We start from the raw sequence: 22,141 nt of genomic DNA on the forward strand, positions 1-22,141 counted from the left end.
GAGAAAGAGTTATCTGATTATCTAAAATAAGCCATATTAGTTTGCTACCCATTCACAACAGTGTTGGCCCAGATCATTTTTATTTCCCAATGAAACACAAGCCTAGTTCTTCAGATTTTATGGTCATGGAAGAAAAATCCATGAGAGTCACAGAATTAGCTACTATCATTCAAGAAAAAGCATGCTTCTATAAAGCAGCAGTTGCAAGACTGTGATGCTCTTAAATGGTGATCTGTGGGCATGCAGGAATAGAACTCAAGCATTCCTACTTTCTTTCAAGACTGATCTGCTGAAGTCGGGCAGCCTTTGATAACTCCCAACCATGTGCAAGGATCAGATCTGCCCCTCAGCATGCTGCACTGAGCCAGAAATATCATCTGTGTAGGCCACCTGCCCTGTATACGAAGAGAGAAAGAGATGTGGCTAAAGTGTCCATAGAGAGGAGGTGGGTGTTGAGAAAGTCCACGTTCAGATCTGTGCTGGAAGAGTGCCATGGAGCCCTGGGAGCCTATACCTCATTTCTCCTCCAGCACGCATATGCAAAAAATAGCTTCTGTGCAAGGCCTGAAAAGGCTTTGTATTCAGCTGCAGGAATCAAAGAGCCCCAAATAAAAATTAAAAAAAAAGAAAAAAAAGATGGCCTTACGTGAATTCCATAAATTTTGTATGTACAAACAGCCAGGGATTCTCAGACAGCATAAAAGAACATCATCATTTTCCCATCTCTTTGGTCCATCCCAGTGCATTTTGCAATACCATCCAGTTCCATACAGCCAGAAGTTTCCTCCTCTCCTTTGAAGTGGACACCTCCAACACTTGAAGCAACAGATCAAATATGCTACTGTTGCGGTTGAAATTAAGGTCAAATTTCCCCACAGTTTTGTATGTTACATATATACAAGCACTTAAACTACAACTATTTAAAGTAAGTGTACTGCAATTGCTTTTCCTAAGCTACCTAAAAAACCCAAAACAGAATGTCAGAGCAGGATTGCAGACCCAACAAGGGCCTGATTATCTAGACTGAAATGGCACCCTCTTATTTTCTCCCACAACATTAGGTAAGACTCGCAAAATGATTGAAACACTAGCGTTTCTTTTTTCTTTTTTCTCTTTTTTAAATTTACACATGAATGCTCAAAAGTACCTATCATTTGCTGAACTAGGTCCATAAAATTAAGTTCGTGCTTTCTAAACTACTGACCAGGAACAACTGATGTTTTTGACTTCCTGGTTTCAGTTTTTCAATATAACTGTTTTGCATTTGCTGGTGGAATCTTAGTTTGTTACCAACTTCTACATTAATTCCCTAGGAACATAACCTGTATAGCAGTGGTCACCACCGGTAGATCTCAGAGCCTCTTGTGGTATATCTTAGAGCCTCTTGGAGTCGATTCGAGGCTAGGGTGGGGGACTGAGTGCCTGCGTGCATGTACGTGCATGCCCCAGTCCAGCAGGTCTGTCCATGGGGGAGGGAAGGGGTGGGTGATAGATTGAGGCCCCCATGGTGAGGGACAGTGCCGCAAAGACAGGAGCAGGGTAAGCTGAGTGTGGCCCCAGCCACATAACTTTTTCTTCCTTGGCCTCAATCTGCCCCACCCACCCCACTTCCCTCCCCAGAATTACCTGCTGGTGGTTGCTTTTAAATGACAGAGGTGATGCCCTACTTAAAAAGGCTGGAGACCGCTGCTGTATAGGCTATATTCTCTATTCATGTAAAACCTGCAGACAATGGACCTACATCCTAATGTATCATTACAGTCTACCCTCAGATACACACACTTCTCCTAATGACTTCAAAAGGAGAGAACTGCATTTGAAGTTAGAATTCTGCCTTAACGAGTCATTCAGGTAAACAAGACACTAAAAAAGAAACCCTTAGGTTCTACCTTAGCAAATGTTCTTTTCCTTCCTGAACATACATCAATAATAGCTTCTTAAAAGTGAAACCACCTTCTCCTCTTTGCACATCTTCCTGCAAATTATCTTTGTGTGTGATAATCATAAATAAGATATACTAGCCCCAAAGGCCAGACAATTATTCCTTTTGGACTCGTTACTAAAACTATTTATATAGAGAGCCAGAGAGACCAACACACAGCACTCTCACATACACACACACAAACCTTTCCATCTATAAGAAAGGTTTTCTCCTGCAAAAGAGGAAGTGTAGAAAGAACGAGTTCAGACAAGAGGAAAAGGGAGTTAAAAACCCAACCTCCAATACACTAATAAACAAACTGCTCTATTGCAAGATTCAGATCAAAAGGTTTAAAAAGGCAAATTATGCTACTATTAGAGAATATCAAAATGTTACCATTTCCATCACAAATGGCATGTATGCAAAATACAATTGCACAATAATGCCTAGGTTGCAGATATAGCAACACTGAAGTCAGCCGACTAAAAGTAAATGATGTATCCTTTTAAATTTTCTGTTCAATCTCTTGGCATCCTTGCAAATGGTGCAAAAGCATAAGCTACTGAATATCACACCTTGTATAGAATATTAAGTGATTCCTTCAGGTAAGACTGCTGCAACACTAGCTAATTTTAAATCTGCTATGATTAACACAGTCAAATCTAGTTAGTATGCAAAAAAAAAAAAAAGATAATTTTCTCTAACACAGAATGAGAGGTTATGATGCAACAACATGAACAATCCCTGGTTGTCCAGTTTTCAGTACAAAGGTAGTGCATAGATCCAAGTTTGTTTCAGTTTGCTGAACTGAGAATTAGCTTGCATTTCACTTCTGCTGAGCATCCTGGAAGGCTTTCAGTTCCTCCTGGTACCACTCTGGTGCTTCTGGCCCATTCTGCCCCATGGGATTGTGATCATATCCATAAGCCACTGTTAGTTCTTCATCTTTCTCCACAGCTCTGATGGTACGGATACATTTGACTGGCCCAAAACGAGGATGAACAAACCTAAACAATGAGGAATATGCAGGTTAGTGTTTTGGATTTACCCAAAGAATCTTGTCTGCCAAGTTAGTGTTTAGCTTTTTAGTAACCTTGAAAAAGCGGTGCGTCAGCCTGCCAGCCCAGGGCTGCTCTGACTTGGCTCAATGTGTTGAAGAGGGGCTGGCTAGGGCACAAGACTGCCACCCTGGTGCCCCAGCCAGCTGGTCAGTGTCTACATGTGTGCTGTTACACACAAAAAGACTTGTATTTACATGTACTACCCTGCTGCAAAATGTATTTATTATATGTGCCCTAATAAGGCTACACATATAAATGCTGAAATGTTTACTGTGCAGTTAATTAGCCAACCGCACAATACACACCTTGTGTAGATGTGCCCTATTCTAATGCCCAACTACTCTCAGTCCAAAAATTTCCCCTAATCTCCAGCCAGCCTAAATTTCCCCTGCTGCAGCTTGAGGCCATTGATCCTAGTCCTGCCCCCTACAGCCACAGAGAAAAGCCCATCTCCATTTTCTCTATAAACACCATTCAGGTGTTATTAAATCCCCTCTCAGTCTTTTGCTCCAGGCTAAAAAATCCTCATTCTTTCAGTCTCTCTCATAAATCTTCCCTCCCATGCCCCTAATCATTTTGTTGCCCCATGCTGCATGCTTTCCAAACTGTCCATGTACTTCTTGACATATGAGGCCCAAAACTGGACACAGTACTCCAAGTGATGCCTCACCAGTGCTGAATATAGAGGAAGAGTCACTTCCCTTGATTTGCAAGTGACATACTGAAGATGCTATCTGATGGGGCAGTAGGAAAAAAAGAAACCTATTTAGGGCAGGTTATTTACTAAGGGTTTAATAAGGGCACATTTCTGCATATCTCCCCTAGGGACTTGCTCTAAATGAGGCAATTTGATTTACAAGGATATAGAATATAACTTCATTATATATATATTTTTATACTGTCATTTGAAACTATGTATAGATTTACACACACTTGTCAAATTGCTTTCTAGTGCTCTTCAGCAACTATAGATCTATAAAATGCTTTTTTCTTTTTTTTTTGAGGAAGCTCAGTCTCAGTAAGCAGAGTGTAGATGTGAACCTGATTACATAACTCTTGATCTGTTCTACATGGTACTTTTCATCCACTCGTCTCAGACTCTGCCAGTGCAACATTCTACAATACAACAGCATCACCACTGCAGCATTTGGTTTTACTTACGGGTCATAAACGCAGTTAGGAGTGAAAGAGTGATTGGCTTTGTGACCCAGCGAGGCACAATACTTGGCAGGATGGTTGTAGGGCTCTGGCACATCTATGACTGTTTCATCATCCAGGGATATTGTGTTTCCATTGAGGGCCCAGTCTCTGCTGTCCACCTAATTTGAAAGGCAAAAAAATCCAGTGCATGCATGTTGGGGTCAGGTTTTTGTTTTTAAAAGTTCCAGCAAGAACATTCAGATAAATGTGTTAAGAAAAGTCTTACTCATAGTAGGTATTTAAAAACAACCCATTGTAATTTGGTTCTTAAAAATTTTCTGAGAATTTATTATCTTTTACTTCAATTTTTTATTAAACTCTACAGTTGGGAAGGTGGTGGGTAGAAATTGTACTATAAAAATACTATTTCAAAAGGAGCAATGAAAATTTAGACTGACTTTTTTTCTCTCCCCTTTACCTCCTGGTGTGTAATTCGCACTCCATTATAAAAGGACATAACCGTGCTAGCTTCTGCTGCTATTTTAGAAAACAGTCCTTCCCCAGCACTGGAAATGAGAGACACATCAACATACACCCTGAAAAACAAAAAAGAAAAAAAAAAAGAGGGAAAAAAAGAAAGGTACATTTTTGTTACAGTCAGCACAGTACTATTGCTACAGCTACTGGTGCAGAGTAGCCCCTACACCTCCAAAAAAAAAAATCCTACGCCTTCAAAAAATCCAGAGGCAACCTAGTAGCCTATATAGAGGAATTAAAGAAACAGAATAACTTTAAGAAATAGGACTCCAAGTCACCTAATCATAGTGCTCTGATAATGTTACTATGATGGTTAAAACATTCCAGGATGGTTAAAAAGTGCAGAGCACCTCACTCCTGCAACCGGACTAACTAAGATATGTAAAAGTTTCCAGAAGTCAGGTGCTACAAGTATCTTACCAAACACATTTGGTAAAGATACCAAGAGAGGAGGATTCCAATCAGGTCAGCAGAGAGCAAAAGTTTTTAAAATGAATGGGATTAAGACAGCCAAGTCACAAGATGTTCTGTCTACTGTACACAAACAATACAAAAAAGTAAAGTGAATGCCTGATTTGTATACTATCATACTCTGTGCAGTATAGAGAAATGTGGCATGTCAATACTAGAGGCTTAACATGAGAATGCTCCCCATTCCCTGAGACTTCCTATTTTATTCCTGGGAACAAACCTCTTTGAGTATGGGGAGCAGAATATCCCAATGCATGCCACCATACTTAGCACTGACATCAGCCACAGTTCATTTCTGTATTTAGAAAAGACAGACACTGTATTTGTGCCTGATCCTCCAAAAGATTAAGCACTCTGAAACTTGCAGGATTGGTCCCTTAATGAAGAGCTGTGGATTTTACAGAAATTAACTTTTTGGTTATGCTTTTTAAAAGCAATTTTTTCAGATGTTTGACTACAGCATATTATATCCATATCCTATCTACCAGCAAGGCTAGATCCAGGGGGAAGGCAGTTCATCCACACCCTTTTCTGCTGCAGCTGCTGTTATGCCCAGCTGACTTGGGTACATGAGGTGCCTCAGAGTTACCCCAGAGGCTGAAGGGAGCAGCTGTGTGGCATGCTGGACTCAGCCAGGAACAGAAGCAGTGGCATTCAGGTTCTTTCTTGTGGCGCCTCCTCCTGGCCAGTGCAGGACACAGGGGGAGGTGGGCAGGAAGCACACACTAGGACGAGCAACCTGTGCACCACTGCCACAGTCCCTGACCCAATGTGGCACTGCACACAGCCGCTACTCATAGCCCCTGCCTGGAGAGGGCAGGAATGATTCTAGGGGTCTCCTGATGACCAGGTCAGCCAGGAAAAGTGGTAATAGTAGGCAAGCCCCCCTGTTTCATGTACCTACTCCCTGCCTTGCTCCCTGATGATGTGGGATCTCCAGCTACGCTTTGTCCCATGGTCAGAGGGGGAGTGTGCTGCACCCCCTTTCAGGAAATCCTAGATCCACCCATGTCCACTAAAGTACAACTGCATTGTTTAAACTCCAAGGAAACTTCAATTAATTTTATGCTCCATATTATTTCCTCATCTGATATATTTGCTGCTCTCCCCCTCCCCTAAAGGCTGAAGATGGCAGAAAATATTCAAGGGAAAAGCTCAAACTACATCATCTTGCAATTACCGCTATCCTATGAGCCTAGATTTGCAGGTAGAGTTCCTAAATACATAGCATTTCAAACTTAAGTATCGAGAACAAACAGGCTACCTCTCTGACTCGTAAGGATCAGGAAGAAGTGCATTTGTAGAAATGCAAGTTGAAGTAGACTTATCAAAATTGTATACCGGACCTAAAAAGAGATCAAACGTAGGAATTCAATTTAGGGACAATATTAAAAACGCATGCATCTCTTATTATAGCAACATGAAATCAAGACATTCAGAGGCCAATTACATTTTAACAAGAAACAAAAAAGAAAACAAATCAAACAGATACACACATATTGGAAGGATTTCACGTAGAACTGCAGTGACCAAAAAAGGAAGCCAGCAAACGAAAGCCACAAACAGTTCTCAACCTCTTACTCTTTGTTTGTGTTTCTCTTCCCATACAACTAAAATAGCATGCTAGAAACATACAAAACCTTATTTTTATGAGATAAGGTCTTTTTTTATTATAAAACCTAGAGTCAAGTATTTTTCCCCAGTGACCCAGGTTATAGGTGTCCAACTTAAAGTACACCCAAAGTGTCCTTACTTTATCATGAGCCCAGTGATTGCTCTTTCAACAGTCTAATAATGGATATACAACATTACCAGGTCACATTTGAAAATCTTGACCTAGTTTAACAATTATTGTTTATCACAAGCACATACTCTTATTTCCAAATCAGAAGTTAAATAACTGAAGAGAAAAATATAAAAAATAATAATAAACTAGACTTCTTGCATTAATGTTTCCCCTTCTGTTATTAAACTTTTTAATAGGATAGCTTTATGTAAATTATATTCTTACATACTTGTCTAATCAACCATCTGAGGCATATTTTGGGGCAAAATTAAGATGCAGGTGGAAAAGACAAGGGAAAAAGCTGGGTATAGGAAAGTTTGATATAAAGCTGTTGTCTATGGTAACCAAGTTCTAAAAATGGATCTGTTCTGTGAGTGAAGCCAGATTTATACAAAGTGTAGTTGTATCCTATTTACAAAGCACAAATTGTACCCTCTCAGAGGGTTCTTCTTAAGTTTAATTTTGCTTTGCTGTCACATCTACCAGATTCAAAAACAAAAGGTTACGGATGTGGGGAAAGTGGGCCAGAGCACATTTACATTCTTATCTACACATGGATAAAGCATATAACAGTATCTTTTGGACACGAGTAACACATCTAAACTATCCTAATGCTGCATTAGTGGTCCTGATTTGTCCACAACTGGAAAAAAAAAAGCTGTAAGCAACTTAAAAAGCCACAAGTGCATGCCAAATTTGCCACAGCCATACCCCTTATGTAATCATGCTCATCAGTTAAGAGCAGGTGCAAGATATTATCAGTCTAACATTTAGCATTTTACACCCACTTTGAACTAGTGTAAACGATTACACAACTTGCAGGATACTGGTGATTCAGATTCTTGCATGCTAAAAGACAAACAGTCCCTTCATTAATGCTGATAACTATGTCTCTTACTTCCTAGTAACATGTCCAACTCAATGGTACAACTGATGGTAATACACCTAGGATTGAATCATGACCACATCCACTCCTTGTTTTTGTGGTTCTATAACATGTCAAAGTTTTTTGTAAGTTGATTTGGCAGCGGTGGGAGTGGGGGTAGGAGTGTGCGCTGATCTTCAGCGGGCAGCAGCAGGGTGAATGTGTGCATGTGTGCGCGCGCACACGAACAGTTCCAGAGTCAATATAGCAAGTGTGTGGGAGGAAAGAGACTCCCAGAGCTTTCTTTAGTTTTCCTCTCCCACAGCATATCTTTATTTTTTACAGCAACAGAATACTGAACACACACATTTTATGAATGTACTTCTGACCCAGCTCATAATAATCCCTGGAACAGAAAGGTTTATAAACCAAGTGTTCCCTCTAGTTACTTATTCCTCCTCCTCAGTTATATTCCAGGAGACTCAGAGGGGAAGTATTCAGAACAGATGAAAAACTTATTTGCGTATGGAGACTGGGGTGAAGAAACAGGCTGACAGGCACAGGCCAAAGCACTCACTAAAGTAGAATATGAGTTTGTGTTAGCTGAACTTACTGCCTGGTACCAGCTCAAAGTATGGCTTCCCCTCCTCTACAGATGTCAGGGTTGCCAATTTTGCTTCTAGCATTTCTCCATCTATGAACCTTCCGTAATATGCAGTCTTCCTATCAGGATACACATAGGCTATTTTTTCTCCAGTCATCTCCCCATCTTCATTTACTTCTCCTACAAGGCTGCCTCCATCCTGAGGGAGAGAGTACCAAATAAAAATAAATGTTTAAATATATTGTTACAAAATATTGATTAGATATGCATTGAGGAAATGGCTTACATAATTTAATGGGAATATATTCTTTACTGACTGGTTTCTATACTAACAAATGAAAATAAAAACACATTTTTCTGGGGGAAGCGTGGTGGGGAAGATGAAAGAATAACGAAGAAAAGGTCATGGGAAGAGACAGACAGAGGTAAGATTTAAAAAGAGCCAGAAGACACTGGAGGGACAGTATTCAAGACAAGGGAGAAAAAAAAGCAACCAACCAACCAAGAGAGTCCCTAAGTCTCAAACAACACACTTGGAACTACCACTTCCAGATGCATCAGTGTGAATGTCAAGAAGTGGCAGAAGCATATTTTAACAACCCTTGTAGCAGCAGGACACTGGCCAACCACAGCCCACCCCCCACTTTACTTGTGGTTGTGTCAGGGTAGACTGTGTACTTTTGCTAATAGGTTAGACCACTTATTTGTGTAGGATGGTTTGGATAGGAATGATCCTGCCTTATGCAAATGGTTGGACTAGATGACCTCTGGATGTCCCTTCCAGCCCAATTTTTCTATGGTTCATAGAAACAAAGAGAAGAGAAAGTGACAAAGCAAAAAAACTAGAGAGGGGAAAGGTTAGTTACTTTTTGCCACCAATGCTTCCAAAGTTTCCCAGGAAAAAGACCTCAGAATGTTTCACTCCCTCCATCTCTAGTTGCCAGCCTGCAACAAATGAAGCCACCTTCCTTATAACCCCAGTCATTTCAGCCTATGACAGCTGCTGTGACTGCATCAGAGCAGCTCTCCTTATCAGTTTCCTTACCAAATACCAAACTTAAGGAAATGATGCCACCCAGATTTGCTCCTTCAGTCCTCACAATTACAGCTCATGTAGCCCACTAATTTTTTTTTGGGGGGGGGGGGGGGGGGTGGCAGGGAACTTGCTAAGCTGAACCCTTCCTAGCAGCAGGAGTGCCATGAAGAGAAACACCGGATTCCAGTTCACCTACAGCATATGTTGACCCAGCAAATAAGTGACTGAACAGACAATTGCAGAATCTGAATTCCTTCATCTACAAATGAGCAGGACTAATGTGAGTGTTACTATCAACTGTGCACAGGATCACAGGACGTGGACTGGAAAAATGAACTAAAAGAGAAAGGCTGCTTTGTGGCGTCAGGGTACAGTACCTTCCTGTTGATCCAAACATGGAGCCTCAGTTTATGTTAGACCACCTGAAAGCTACATCATTTATCTTAATAAATTTTCATCCCTTATTTTAAAAATCTTTGATTACCCTAGGAAAGTCATAGATAATTCTGCCACCAACTAATTTAAATAAAGAACAAGCTTATGAATGAGAGACGTGGAGGGGAAGGGAAGGGAAGGTCCACAAGTCAACTACAATGAAAGGTCGGCAATTTAGTCATTGTTCTTCGCATACAGAGCACATCAACATAAGGGTTTTTTGATACTTGATTGAAATTTATGTCAGTGGAATGACTCGGGTGAGATCAAGTTGTGTAAGGATTGCAGGGTTTGGATTTACACCAACATGCAAGCCTTAACAACTTTCATAGATTTCATAGACATTAGGGCTGGAAGGGACCTCGGAAGATCATCGAGTCCAGCCCCTCGCCCAAAGGGCAGGAAGTCAGCTGGGGTCATAGGATCCCAGCAAGACAAGCATCCAATTTGCTGTTGAAGGTGTTCAGTGTAGGTGCTTGAACCACCTCCGACGGCAGACTGTTCCAGACCTTGGGGGCTCGGACAGTAAAGAAATTCTTCCTTATGTCCAGCCTGAAACGGTCTCGCAGTAGTTTACTTAATGCACTTACTTCAACCAAGTGATAGGAAGGGCTATCATTATCATACTGATGTTTTAAATGAAGAAAATCAGCTTCCACAGTGTGTGCAAAACAGCCAGTGGGACCAGGTTACCCAGGAATATTGTGCTTTAGATTAGGATTATAATTCTAACCCAACTGCATGCTGCCCTCAGATGGGGTTGCAAGATAGCACAATAATGCTCAACTGCAATAATAAAAGATTATTTCTAAGTCTGTTACTCAATACAACAATAGTTTTAGATGGGGGGGGGAGGGGGGAGGCAACCCGAGACATGCATGCCACAAGTGGCATGAGAAGCCTCTGTGTGTGGCATGCAGCAGATTGAGGAGGGGGCCTGCAGCACAGCAGACAATAGGACAGGAAGTAGAGCACCAAATTGGGCAGGGAGCAGAGAAAAGAGGAGCAGGTCAGCCAGTGGAAGGGGATCAGAGTGGCACATGGGGAAGGTGCAGGGCTAATTTGTGGCATGCTAGCCTAAAAGGTTGGCCCTAACAGTTTTAAAATATAGGCAACATTGCTAAACCATTCATGTTTCCTGTCCTTCTACATAAAGGATGAATAACTATGTTTAAGCAGCTACTTTTGTAGCAAAGATGATGTCTCTAATCTGTCATGACAACCCATGACATGGATTGAATATTCCAGGTCTTTCTCAGTAGGAAGCTGAAATAAGAGTTCTGTGACCATCAGAGCCAGATGATAACTGTACACACAACTCTACCACATCAACAGTACCCTTTTTTTTAAACCTAGATTTGTTAAGAGCACTTGGTGGTATTCTACCAATGCCTCAACCTTGATCACATCAGGCCAAAGCCACAGCATGCTCAGGCAAAGCTTCCGTGGCCAAGATAAGGAGGGCTGAATAGGGGTATTCATGAACAGAACAGGACTACAACTACCCAAAACAGTGTGACACATTTTAAAATGATACATTTAAAAATATTCTTTAGATAAAGGCTTTGAAAGTAACAGCCCAACAGAAAAAACACCTCCCTCCCACACTACTTGCTACTTTCTGGAACAAGATATTTGGTTTCCCCCTCCCCCCCCTTGGAATAAAACATGTTCCTACGATAAATCTTATTGCTAGACTAAGCCTATGAAGCCAGTTTAAGCAAAATGCCCTGCAGCGGCAGCTCAAAAAATATTCTTTTCTAGACCACAAGGCAGCACCAGGCTGCAGGAGATACAGGGGTACAGCCATACAGCAGTTGAGATCTCCCAAAAGGTCTGGGGATTTGAGTGTGAATCTTGCTCCATTCTTGTGCCAAAAGCTGTTGCAAGCAACCCACCTGTAAATGGGGACCCTGATCATTTGGTATGAGAAGCCAGAGGCAGCTGACTGTGATGCCACCTCATCACTCTACACTGGCCTGGTGAGTCACTGGGCTCAGGTGGGCCTTTGCCAGAGTTCCTGTGCACTTGCTCTGCAGCAGGCATTGTGGATCTCTGAAGTGGAAAATTCTTTGTCCCCATCATCTCTAAGCTGCCTACAAGCTTGGCTGAGCCAAGTTCCCTTGCACATAGCAATGACAGACATTTGACAGACACTAAATCCTGCCCTCCCCATGAACAACGCCACTAGGAGAATTCCACTACTTAGAAGACGCCCACAAAGTTACACAGGAGACCAAGGTGACAAAACACATAAGTCTTTTCACCTACAGACCACTACTGTGCTGAAAGTTGAAGAGGTGGCTTTCAGGTCTCAAGGACATTTATTTTCAATGTGAGGGGGAAAAGAATAAATGTTTTAGAAAACTGTTCTATGCTCCAGTGAAGTGATAAGCAAGATAGGAGGCTTACTGGGTAATATATCCAACACACTCCATGTCGAATATTGTCTTTGTACTGCCCTTTGAAAATCAGTCGCCCATCGCTGTCATATTCCTGGGCTGGTCCATTTAGTTCTCCATCCACATATGTGCCATGAAGAACTCCTCCATCCTCATAAGTGTAGGTTCCCTGGCCTTGCAGAGCATCATCCACATAATACCCTTCCAGCGTGCTGATGAAAAAGAGAAAGAAAAAGTGCAGTGTTCTCTCTCTAAAGCAGAATTCCTGAGACATGAACAAACACCATCAGTGTACTCACGGGAAACCTCACTCTCTTGTTATATTATGATCATAGTGTATATGGTTTCAAAACCTTGGCACAGAGACAGTAACAGGGTTAAAATAAATGCGTCTCCACTGACTTCAAGGTAAACACCCCTCCTCCTCCCAGCACTTAGGTTATATTTGTAATTCAATTTGATGACAAAAATGTTAAATCAAATCATTCACTTATATTTATATAGCATTTGTGATCCACACTACACCATGTTCCCTTTTATTATAGATTGTACAGCAAGTTACAGGAGTGAAGTGACTTGGCCAACACCAAAGAGGCACTTCTCATCAGGCAGGCTGCTTTCATGTTCATAGTTTCTGCTTCGTAATCCTGTGTTAAGATTTTTAGATCACCTCTCTTCAGTGTCATGCAACTGTGTGCCTTGCTGCCAGCCTAAAGTTTGTCTATATTCAATAATTTAACACTATTCTACACCAGATTCTCCAGAAACTGTCACTCTCTTTTTAGAGATTTCTACTAAAACAGAATGCATTCTTCACAAAGGGCTACTGACACTTAGCTAATGAATGCTGTTTTCACTTCACTTCGTCTTGCAAATCTTTAAGAGTAGCTGTTACAATATGCCATAATTTACTTTTTTTCTTAGAAAAAAGAGACATGAGAAAAAAATAAGTATTTTTTTAAAGTTGAATATATTCCCCTTTGTAGTGTCACTTTTTTCAGACTAGAACTGATTTATTAGAGGCTGAACTGCTCAGGTTTGCCTCAAGATATTTAATATATTATCTGATAACTGCTTAAATGTCCAATTATGCTCTCATTCTATCTTAAGATGAATTATGCAGAAATCTCCGGTAAAAGCCTAGTCAGTCTATCTGGGAATAAGAATACATCTGTTTCACAAGACTCCAGAGATTTACTCAATTGTTGTTGATGTGGCTTTCATCAGAAGTAACTCTTGAGATCTGAAAGTTTCCTTCTTTATTTCTAGATATACTTTTGTCATTTTGCTTGATTTTCTTTGCTTGAAATACTTCTCCTGACACAGTAGGCTACTAAGATGCCTATAAATAAGGCATTTCCTATTACACTACTTTGACTTGGGAATCATCTGCACTTGGAAATGGGCCTGCACACTGCTTAAGGAACATGCTCATTAGTACTGCCCACAGGTTTTTTTCTCCTTGGCCTTCTGTTAACCAACGCTTAAAATAGTTTGGCTGCTAGAATAGACTAAGTCAAACTTTTCTATGCCTTGAAGAAGATGCAGACAAGGCACCAGTTATTAACAACTACGAGCCATTTTCCTATTGTGCATAGAGCCAGTTTTCTTCTCCTTGTAGGCTTACCGTAAAAGATTATAGATACTGTTTTTCATTGGAAATGAGGACTTGCAGAAAGCCTACATTTTAAGAATGTACATTCAAGCAAGAGGCCATATTCACTTTGTATCTACACACAGTCTGCAATAAAAAAAGCCCAACGCCAGAGAAATTACAGCTCTACCACTTAAAAAAGAGACCTTTTCTCTCTCATTCCCCTTACTTACTTTACTATCATTTTTTGAATATAACCTGCACCTTTTCCCCCAAAAACCAGATGGAGAAAACTGGGCTGTGCATAACATGCAAGGAAAAGCTGCATGGGTGTGGAATCAAGGTGGCAAGGAAGGGGTGAAGTGGTGCCAGAATGAACTGCTAGGGATCTAGAAACTACAGCAATTAATGTTGCCACTGCTCCCTCCCTCTGGAACCATGTGCTGGCACTGGGGTCATGTGCTGGATTGGGCCCCACCTGCATGGCTCCCACCCCAGTACAGCTGGATTGGCCCCTGTAAAAGCCAGTGCACAGCCCCCATCCCTGGCACATGGCTCCCAGCACCCAAGCCCCTAGCTGTGGCACACATCCCTCTAAGCCCAGAGACTCCAGACCTCAAGTAATACTCGTATTCTAAAGCAAAGATCTTTTCTCCTTCTAGGAGCCCTCCCAAAATAGGATATGTATTATATTCAGAGGCATATTATATGCGAGAAAAAAAGGCAAGTCTTGGGAACCAAGTAGTTATCTTTGGCTCTTCTAAAACCCACACCCCTTAGCCCTTCAGCCCTCCTACATGTTCATGTTTTTCCATAAAGAATAAGACTGGAAAGGACCTAGTGAATCCCCTTTGCTTTGATGTTAGAGATGGTTTACCTACATTTATCCAATGTGTTCATCTACTCTAACTCGTTCTTTTATATAAATAAGGAATGGGTTAGATTAATACATGTCTACCTACACTTAATATGGGGGGTGTGTATAAATAAAATCTAATGAAAGATTCCACATCTTCCCTATAGTTAAAAATGTGTCTCCTCCTCTCCACCTTTAACCTAAATTATTTTCATGCAAAATTAAGCTGATTACTTCTTGCCCTCCCTCAGTGGATACAGAGAACAAATGACAGCACCCCTCTTTATAAGTCTTTCAGTATGCAAGAAGTTGGTATCCTGGCCCTTTTGTGCTTGAGAACATAAAAGTCCATTTCCTTCCACCTGTCTTTAGGAGTAATGATTTCTAAATCTGGTATTCTTCTCGCTCTCCTCTGGACTTTCTACATCTGCGTGGCACCCACAGCTGGACAAAGGACTCCAGTGAAGGTCTTACCATCACTGAGTTATTTGACTTACTCAGTTTATGACCTAATATTAACCCTAGATATTTTTCTGCTAAACTGCAAAGGCAATTATTTCCTTTATTCTCTTTCTATATTTCCACATTTCATTTCTACTTTCTAAGGGCAGTACTTAATATTTGTCTTCACTGAATTTACCTCTCCGGATTTCAGACTTCTTCAATTTAAATCAAAATTATTTCTGAATTTATAATCCTGTCCTTCAAAGTGTGTGCTACTCCCCTCAATGTGATGTCATCCAGAAATTTTCTACATAGTGCTATTTCATCCTCCAAATCATTAATATACCGAGACCTCTGCAAAAATCCACTGAGATGCCCTCCCAAATCTGACAGAGGACCAGAGATAACTGCTCTGAGTGCAGTTTTACAGGAAAGTCTCAGGAAATTTGCCTTGCTGCACTTATCTAGACCATATTCCTCGAGTTTGCTTCTGACATTCAAATGCCTTAAAAAACAAACAAACAAACAAACAAAAAAATCAAGATAAAAAACCCCCACACCTATGGCTTTGCTCTCATTTATTAGCTTAGATATTCTGCCAAAGAATGAAAAAGATGGATTTGTCAAAAACAAAGTTGTGTTGAACCAAAGTAGTTTTCCCCCCATTATGTTATCATCTTTTAGGTAATTTCAAATCAATTGTTTGATAAGTTTTTTTCTTGCATCTTTCCAGGTATTTGAAGTTAAGCTGAATGGTCATAGTTCCAGAAGTCCTTCTTTTAGCAAGGTAATTCCTCTGACTTTCCCATTACTGGTAGCTCCGATTAAAAAACCAAACACTGTTCTCGACACAAGCCAGAGTGCCAGTTAGAAAACAACTGTTCTAGCTTTATGGAGAAGAGCAGCTGTAGTGCAATGCTGGCCAAAGCTTTTCAGTTCACAGTAATTATGCTGAGCATTTTGTAAAGTGCACTCAAACAAGTGTTAGCATTAGTAAAATTACAACATGGAGGGTATTAGAGTTAACATTTCGTTCTTTCTAAAATCATGTGGCCATTTTTGTGGAGGTCTTTTCTCTCTCCTTTTAAAAATGACCCCTACAAAAACTGATAATTTCAATCCAATCTTTCTTACTTCTCTAAATTTAAAAAGATATTGCATCAGTAAGGAGAAGACAGAAAAGAATGTTGTAAAGAAGGGAAAGGTTTTCTTCATCTAAATACTCAATGTCTGAACTGGACCATTGTATACCTCCTCCACTAAAAATGAAAGACAATTATAGTCCCTGTGAACCCTGTCCCTTGTCTGGTATTCCCTATAACTCCTTCCTGAACATTAGACCTACAGCAGTTCACTTGTCAACTTTCACTGGCAGGCATGCAAGGTAAATGAACCAGGAAGGAAATGCATCTGGGCTAGGCTGAAATCAGTTAGCTTGTTGTACTAAAGCACCATAGGGCGAGATGTTTTGGGAGCTTTAAGATACTGACTTAAAGAGATGAGCTCTGATAAGTGCAGTGAACAGTTTTGAGTAAAGAAGTTTTTAGGAGTTGGAGAACAGTAAAAGCCGTGTAGGGGTGAAATTAAGCTAAAAAGTTTACAACATTTAAACCAGGAACTTTTTGGGGGCAGCATTTTCCTGTTCGATGAACTAAGTAAGGATGGCCAACTGTAATATCAGCAACTAAAGTGACATTTTCCCGCTCAAGGCACTTTAATTAAAGTTCATATCTTTGTTTATTTAGGCTTTTGCTAGCTCCTCAAGTTACAAAGTAGCCCATTATTTGGTTTAAAGGTGCAGGGTTGACAATTCGCAAGAAAATATAAAAAAGGCACAGCATAGTGTGGCAATCTTTTTTCTAGTACAGCACTGTCTTCACCCTGGTCTGCAAAATGGAGCAGTTTCTAGAAGAAACACAGCAAGTTAATTCCCATCTCTCTCTATGCTTTAATGTCTCTGCTGAGACTGCCAACAAGTGTGCAGGTATTGTATGTACATGGGTCCACTGAATCTTCATCTGTCAAATAAAAACCCATTTTACAGAGGTTAGCTTTTGATTACTAACAAGTTTGGGGGCTCTCTCAATAGGATTCTCTATGATTTGATATAGCCAACTAACTGCTAGCAACAGGTGGAAAGGTTCTTCTGGAAGCATGGAGATCCAAGCAATCAATCTCTTCAGGGTTTAATAATATTTCTAAGTTCCCCTATGTGCACCACATGTACAGCCAAAGGAGTGTGGTCTTCCCCAGTCAGCTCCAGTGCCACCGCTGCTGCTCAGAACTTTGCCAACCAGAAGGAGAGTGGAGTTAACAAGACTGTCAGTTTGACTGTTGCTATTCATAGGACTTCAGGCAGCTGCAAAACAATCCAAAATCGTGTCATTTATGCATCTGCTGTGCCTTCTGAAGTAATCTGAGCACCAGCAGAGAGAAGTACTGGAGCTATTATGAGGAAAGAAATAAATAAATTGATGTTAGGAGGGTCGGGAATGGGAACCTGCAGGCGAGGAAGCTGGCAGCACAGAATTACCTAATTTTTCAATGCCTAACTCCCACAGATGTATTTCTGAAAGAATCAGGCCATAACTGACTTGCACAAGATGGAAGCTGGGAACAAACGCCATATTTAACTCAGTCTTGCACTTTCACCACTTAACTTTTAGGAGTCATTTAAAATGTTATGCTTTTCTGTGGAGGGATCGTGCCTTTCTATACCTTTGTATAGACACAGTAAAACAGAACCACGATTCCACTTGGCACTTCTATAAACCACAAATCCATGGAACCAAATCTGGAAATTAGTTAAAAACTGTTGACAGTAACTTTAGAAGAATGTTTTATGATTTTAATTCCATGTTTAAAACCCTTAATTACATAATAAGCTTTAACTACTATGTAGATGACTCGACTCCCATATCAAGCAGCAGTCTCTGGGGTCACTCTTATTTTTACAAGCACAGGAAGTGACACTGGCTGCTATGTGAGCCAAAATGCAAAGAAAAACTTAAGCGTGCATAGGAAAGCAGCTGCAAGAACTGTGGAATGTATACACAAAATAAATCAGTCGGTGTAAACTAGAGGGGAGAGAGAAAAGAGAAAGACGAATACCTACCTTCCATCAAAAAAGAAGAACTTGCCGCGGCCATTCTTTTCGCCATGTATGAAGTTTCCTTCAAACCTGTCTGTGGACGAATAGGTGACTGTACAGAACCCATGTGGCAAGCCATCATCATCCAGGACCCCTTAAATAAAACCCAAACAAATAGGAAAGTAATGCATAATATCAGAACAAGTCCACAAACACTTACCACATATGCCTTACAACAATAGCTTTAGCAGAATTGTATAAGAAAAATGCTAGTCAAAGCATTTTATTAAGAAAAATAGCTTGGAGATATTTAGGAGACTCTGCAACTAGTGACTCCACAGTCTCTCTCCATTACAACTTGGGGAGGAGAACAGTAACAAGATAGATAAAAGCAACTAACGAGAAAGATTTTTGAGGAAAAATAGGGTCGATGCACTTAACAACAACAAATTTAAAAAAGGGCCCTCAAGCAGATTGCTTCCATGACATTAGAATGGGTTCTTATTTTAATCCCTGAAGAAACAGGAAATTTAAACAAACAAAACAGATGGATAATATCCCCTAACATCCTAAAGACTCATCCTACTAACCAGGGTGAAAACTCCTGGTTACACTTCAAAACTGATCCCAACAATTTAAAAAGCGATGCAATGTTTATGCGGTACTATACTTCTGTAACTCATCAACATTCCTTCTAGCAGTAACCTACCATCCTACCCATTTTATGCACTTCACACCAGTTTGTCCTCTTCTTGTCATAACTGGAATCAGTTATAATAGTCTTGTTTTAGCTTGTTGTATTCTCTCTCCTCCCTTCACCCTTTGAAAAGCAATCCTTTCCTTACCCTGTGAGCTCTCCCTTGCTTTCCTAGCATTTCCATCAATTTCTTTCTCCTCTTACTTTAACAGGACATTTTGGGTGCCTATACATGAGTGCTGAAACTACTCCAATGGCTAGAATTAATTGAGTCTGCTGGAGTGTGGCAACTGCCATGCTCCAGCAGCCTTTTGCATCTTGTACATCAGCATCCCCACTCTTAAAAATGGTGGTGGGGGTCCTTGAACTAAAGCTTGATTGATAATCACCATTTTTAAGTGTGGGGACACTGATACAGGAGACAAGGTGGCAGTTCAATTAGAGCAGCTATTGGAGCCACTGTAATGAGAGTGCCACCCCCCCACACACACACACCTGGAGCACATGTAAAAGTACCTTTTGAGAAACCCAAGGGCAGCAGAAGAAAGAGACCAGAGATATAGGTCTGTAAATTAAGACAGCTCTGAACTGACGAATACTTGCTTGCATTTTGGAAGGTGATCCTCACAGCTGTGCCATCGTTTAGATACATACATCTAACATTTTATGTGGGTCTGCACGTTTAAAAGGCAGCATGCCAGTGGAAAAAAAATCCTACTTCTTACTACACATGTTGGGAATTGGGAAGTTTAGGGCCAGTCACAGACTAGGGTCAGCAGTTTGGCCCCATTCTTTGCACATACCAAGCGTAAATGTCAAATCAGAATGAACATCTCACCCCATCCTCCTCTGTTTCATTAGCTGCCTATTTTTGCCCATAATCTCTTGGTTCCTAGGAGTGTAGAGAGCTGCTAAGCTAGAACTCTCCAGCTTCAGCTTTGGGGGTCCTCTCCAGGTAAAAAAGCTTCTACACCCATGTCTCCTTTGCTTAAGACTTTCACAAGCAGCAGCATGGGACTGACTGGGTTCTTTGTTTTTTGCAGCTTCTCAACAGCAACTGTGTAAGCTGACCGTATTTTGGGAAAACCAAGGGCAGCAGAAGAGAGAGACCAGAGGTATATGTCTGTCAATTAAGACAGCTCTGCATTGGCTAATACTTGTTAGCATTTTGGAAGATGATTCTCACAGCTGTGCTGTCTTTTAGATCCAACTTAGGTATCTCTTCCATTTCTACAAAAGGTCTCATAGAAAAAGATACAGAAAGAAACAGCATCAAGGAAAGGGGAAGGAGAATGTAAGCTTCCATGAGTTATGAGGAAGCAGTATTCCCCTGTCTGATGGGTTAGGGCTCTGTGTCCTCATTTCCCCCCATTCTTTACTCTTTCCTACAGACGAATTCCCCAATCTGTAGCTTTTCTTCAAAGAAAGACACTAATTTTATATATTTATATTTAATATACACACACATCTACACACACACACACACACACACACACTCTTTCCTACAGCTAAATTCCCCAAGTTAGAGTGTGTACACACACACACACACACACACACTCAATAAACACTAACTTGGAGAATTCAGCTGTAGGAAAGAGTAAAGGGGGGAGGGGAGGAAGAGGAGACCACAGAGTCCTACCCCATATAATAATTTTTTTTTTTTTAAACAGATGAATGCAAATACACATTCCTACCTCAGGATGGGCACAACATGGTCTAATACAGTGATTCTAAATGAGGGTGCTACAAGATCCTTTTAAGACAGAGGTCAGCAACCCCCGGCACACGTGCCGAACATGGCACACAAGGCCATTTTGCTTGGCACACCACCGCCAGCCTGGGCTCTAAGCAGCTGCTGCCAGCCATGGAGCCCAGGCTGCTCCTAGCAGGCTGCTGGGAGGTTGCAAGCCCTGCTGCAAGCAGATCAGGCTCTGTGGGCCGGCTGCAGCCGGGAGGCTGCAAACAGCTGCTTCAGGCTCTGGCATGTTGGCATTTCAGCACCTTCCAAGGTAGATATTGTGGGTTTTTGGCACTGTCTAAAAAATGTTGCCTACCCCTGTTTTAAAAGATGCCACAGGGTGCCATGCAACATTAGTACAGGCAGCCCTCAACTTAAAACGTTTCGAGTTACAACATTTCACACTTGCAGCATTTATAAATTGACACCATTTCAACTTTACAACGCCAGTTTCGACTTACAGCGTTTGATCCGATGCAATGCCATGCCAGAGAACAAGTTTGCTGCATCGCTCATCTGCCTGGAGAACATCTGTCCAAACTTCCTTGGACACTTTCTTTAAGCAAGCAGATAAGTCTCCAGAAAAACCTGCAGCCAGGACTCATGAGAAGACTCCAGCCAAGAGCCCTTCAAAAAGTTCAGCAAAGTCACCTCAAAGAAGTCCTTCCAAATCAATACAATTGCTATTTACAATATAAATATATTAACATAGCTATATTACTCATCTATAATTGATCGAGTACAAAATTCTGGGGTATTTTTGGTAGGGTATCGGGCCTTGGTTTAGGAACCAATCCCCCATTTATAACATTGTTTCTTATGACAAAATTGGTTCTGAGTTACAACGTTTCAATTGTGTCAAATAAGTTTGAGGACTGCCTGTACTGCTGTACTGTTAGGTGTACAACACATACACATGATTCGCAAGATAAACCCAGAGATTTCAAATAGTAAGTCATACAGTGTCAAAAATATTCTAACCTGTTACGAACTTGCCGAGTTCTTTGCAACCAAAAAATGAGTGATTCTTCTAAGGTAGAAAAATAATGAAGTGAAAGCTAAATATACATGTATATTTGGCTACCAGTGCCTCAATCACTATAATAAAATAAATTCTAAATACCTTTACATTTTAGTATTTGATTTTGGGTTTATCATGGAAAAAATCAGAGCTCCCCATGACCCCTTAGCTCACAGAATGCAGGTCCAGGCGTCTCACTCCAAAGCCACAGCCTCCCACCCTGCTGGTGCCTCTCACTCCCTCGCCCCCACCTCACAGCCCCCAGCCATGCTGATGCCCCTCACTCCACCCCCAATCCCCCCCCAACCTTGATGGGGCCCCTCACTCTCCCCCCCACCAGCTGCCAGGGTTATGGGGCCAGGGATCCAGGTCCACAGCCCCCTGTCCTCCACAGCAGTGCCCGAGTCCCAGCTGCTGCCCATGGGAGGTGGCAGCTGCTGCA

At 41.2% G+C, this 22,141-nt stretch overlaps 1 protein-coding gene across 1 annotated transcript; it reads right to left on the reverse strand.

The window, feature by feature from the left end:
* Positions 1–11: 11 nt before the first annotated feature.
* SETD7 (SET domain containing lysine methyltransferase 7) lies at positions 12–21,164 on the reverse strand. The gene is made up of 8 exons (XM_019521831.1): positions 21,140–21,164; positions 18,268–18,397; positions 12,269–12,470; positions 8,395–8,584; positions 6,395–6,476; positions 4,601–4,718; positions 4,144–4,301; positions 12–2,928 (listed from the first exon to the last, which is right to left on the reverse strand). The coding sequence occupies exons 1-8, from the start codon at positions 21,162–21,164 to the stop codon at positions 2,748–2,750; spliced, it is 1,086 nt and encodes a 361-aa protein (XP_019377376.1). The 3' UTR covers positions 12–2,747.
* Between the last annotated feature and the right edge of the window lie 977 nt (positions 21,165–22,141).

This window comes from Gavialis gangeticus, unplaced genomic scaffold (genome assembly GCF_001723915.1).
Source record: "Gavialis gangeticus isolate Ggan-Ray unplaced genomic scaffold, GavGan_comp1, whole genome shotgun sequence".
Taxonomy (NCBI): domain Eukaryota; kingdom Metazoa; phylum Chordata; order Crocodylia; family Gavialidae; genus Gavialis; species Gavialis gangeticus.

Excerpts from the sequence above, each read along its gene's own strand:
- SETD7 (XM_019521831.1), bottom strand. The coding sequence starts at position 21,164 with ATGGCATTGCATCGGATCAAACGCT. Across the intron at positions 8,585-12,268 it reads TGTGTTGGATATATTACCCA|GATGGAGGCAGCCTTGTAGG; the intron begins GTAAGCCTCCTA and ends TCTCTCCCTCAG. Across the intron at positions 6,477-8,394 it reads CTTTGAGCTGGTACCAGGCA|GTCCGGTATACAATTTTGAT; the intron begins GTAAGTTCAGCT and ends ATCTCTTTTTAG.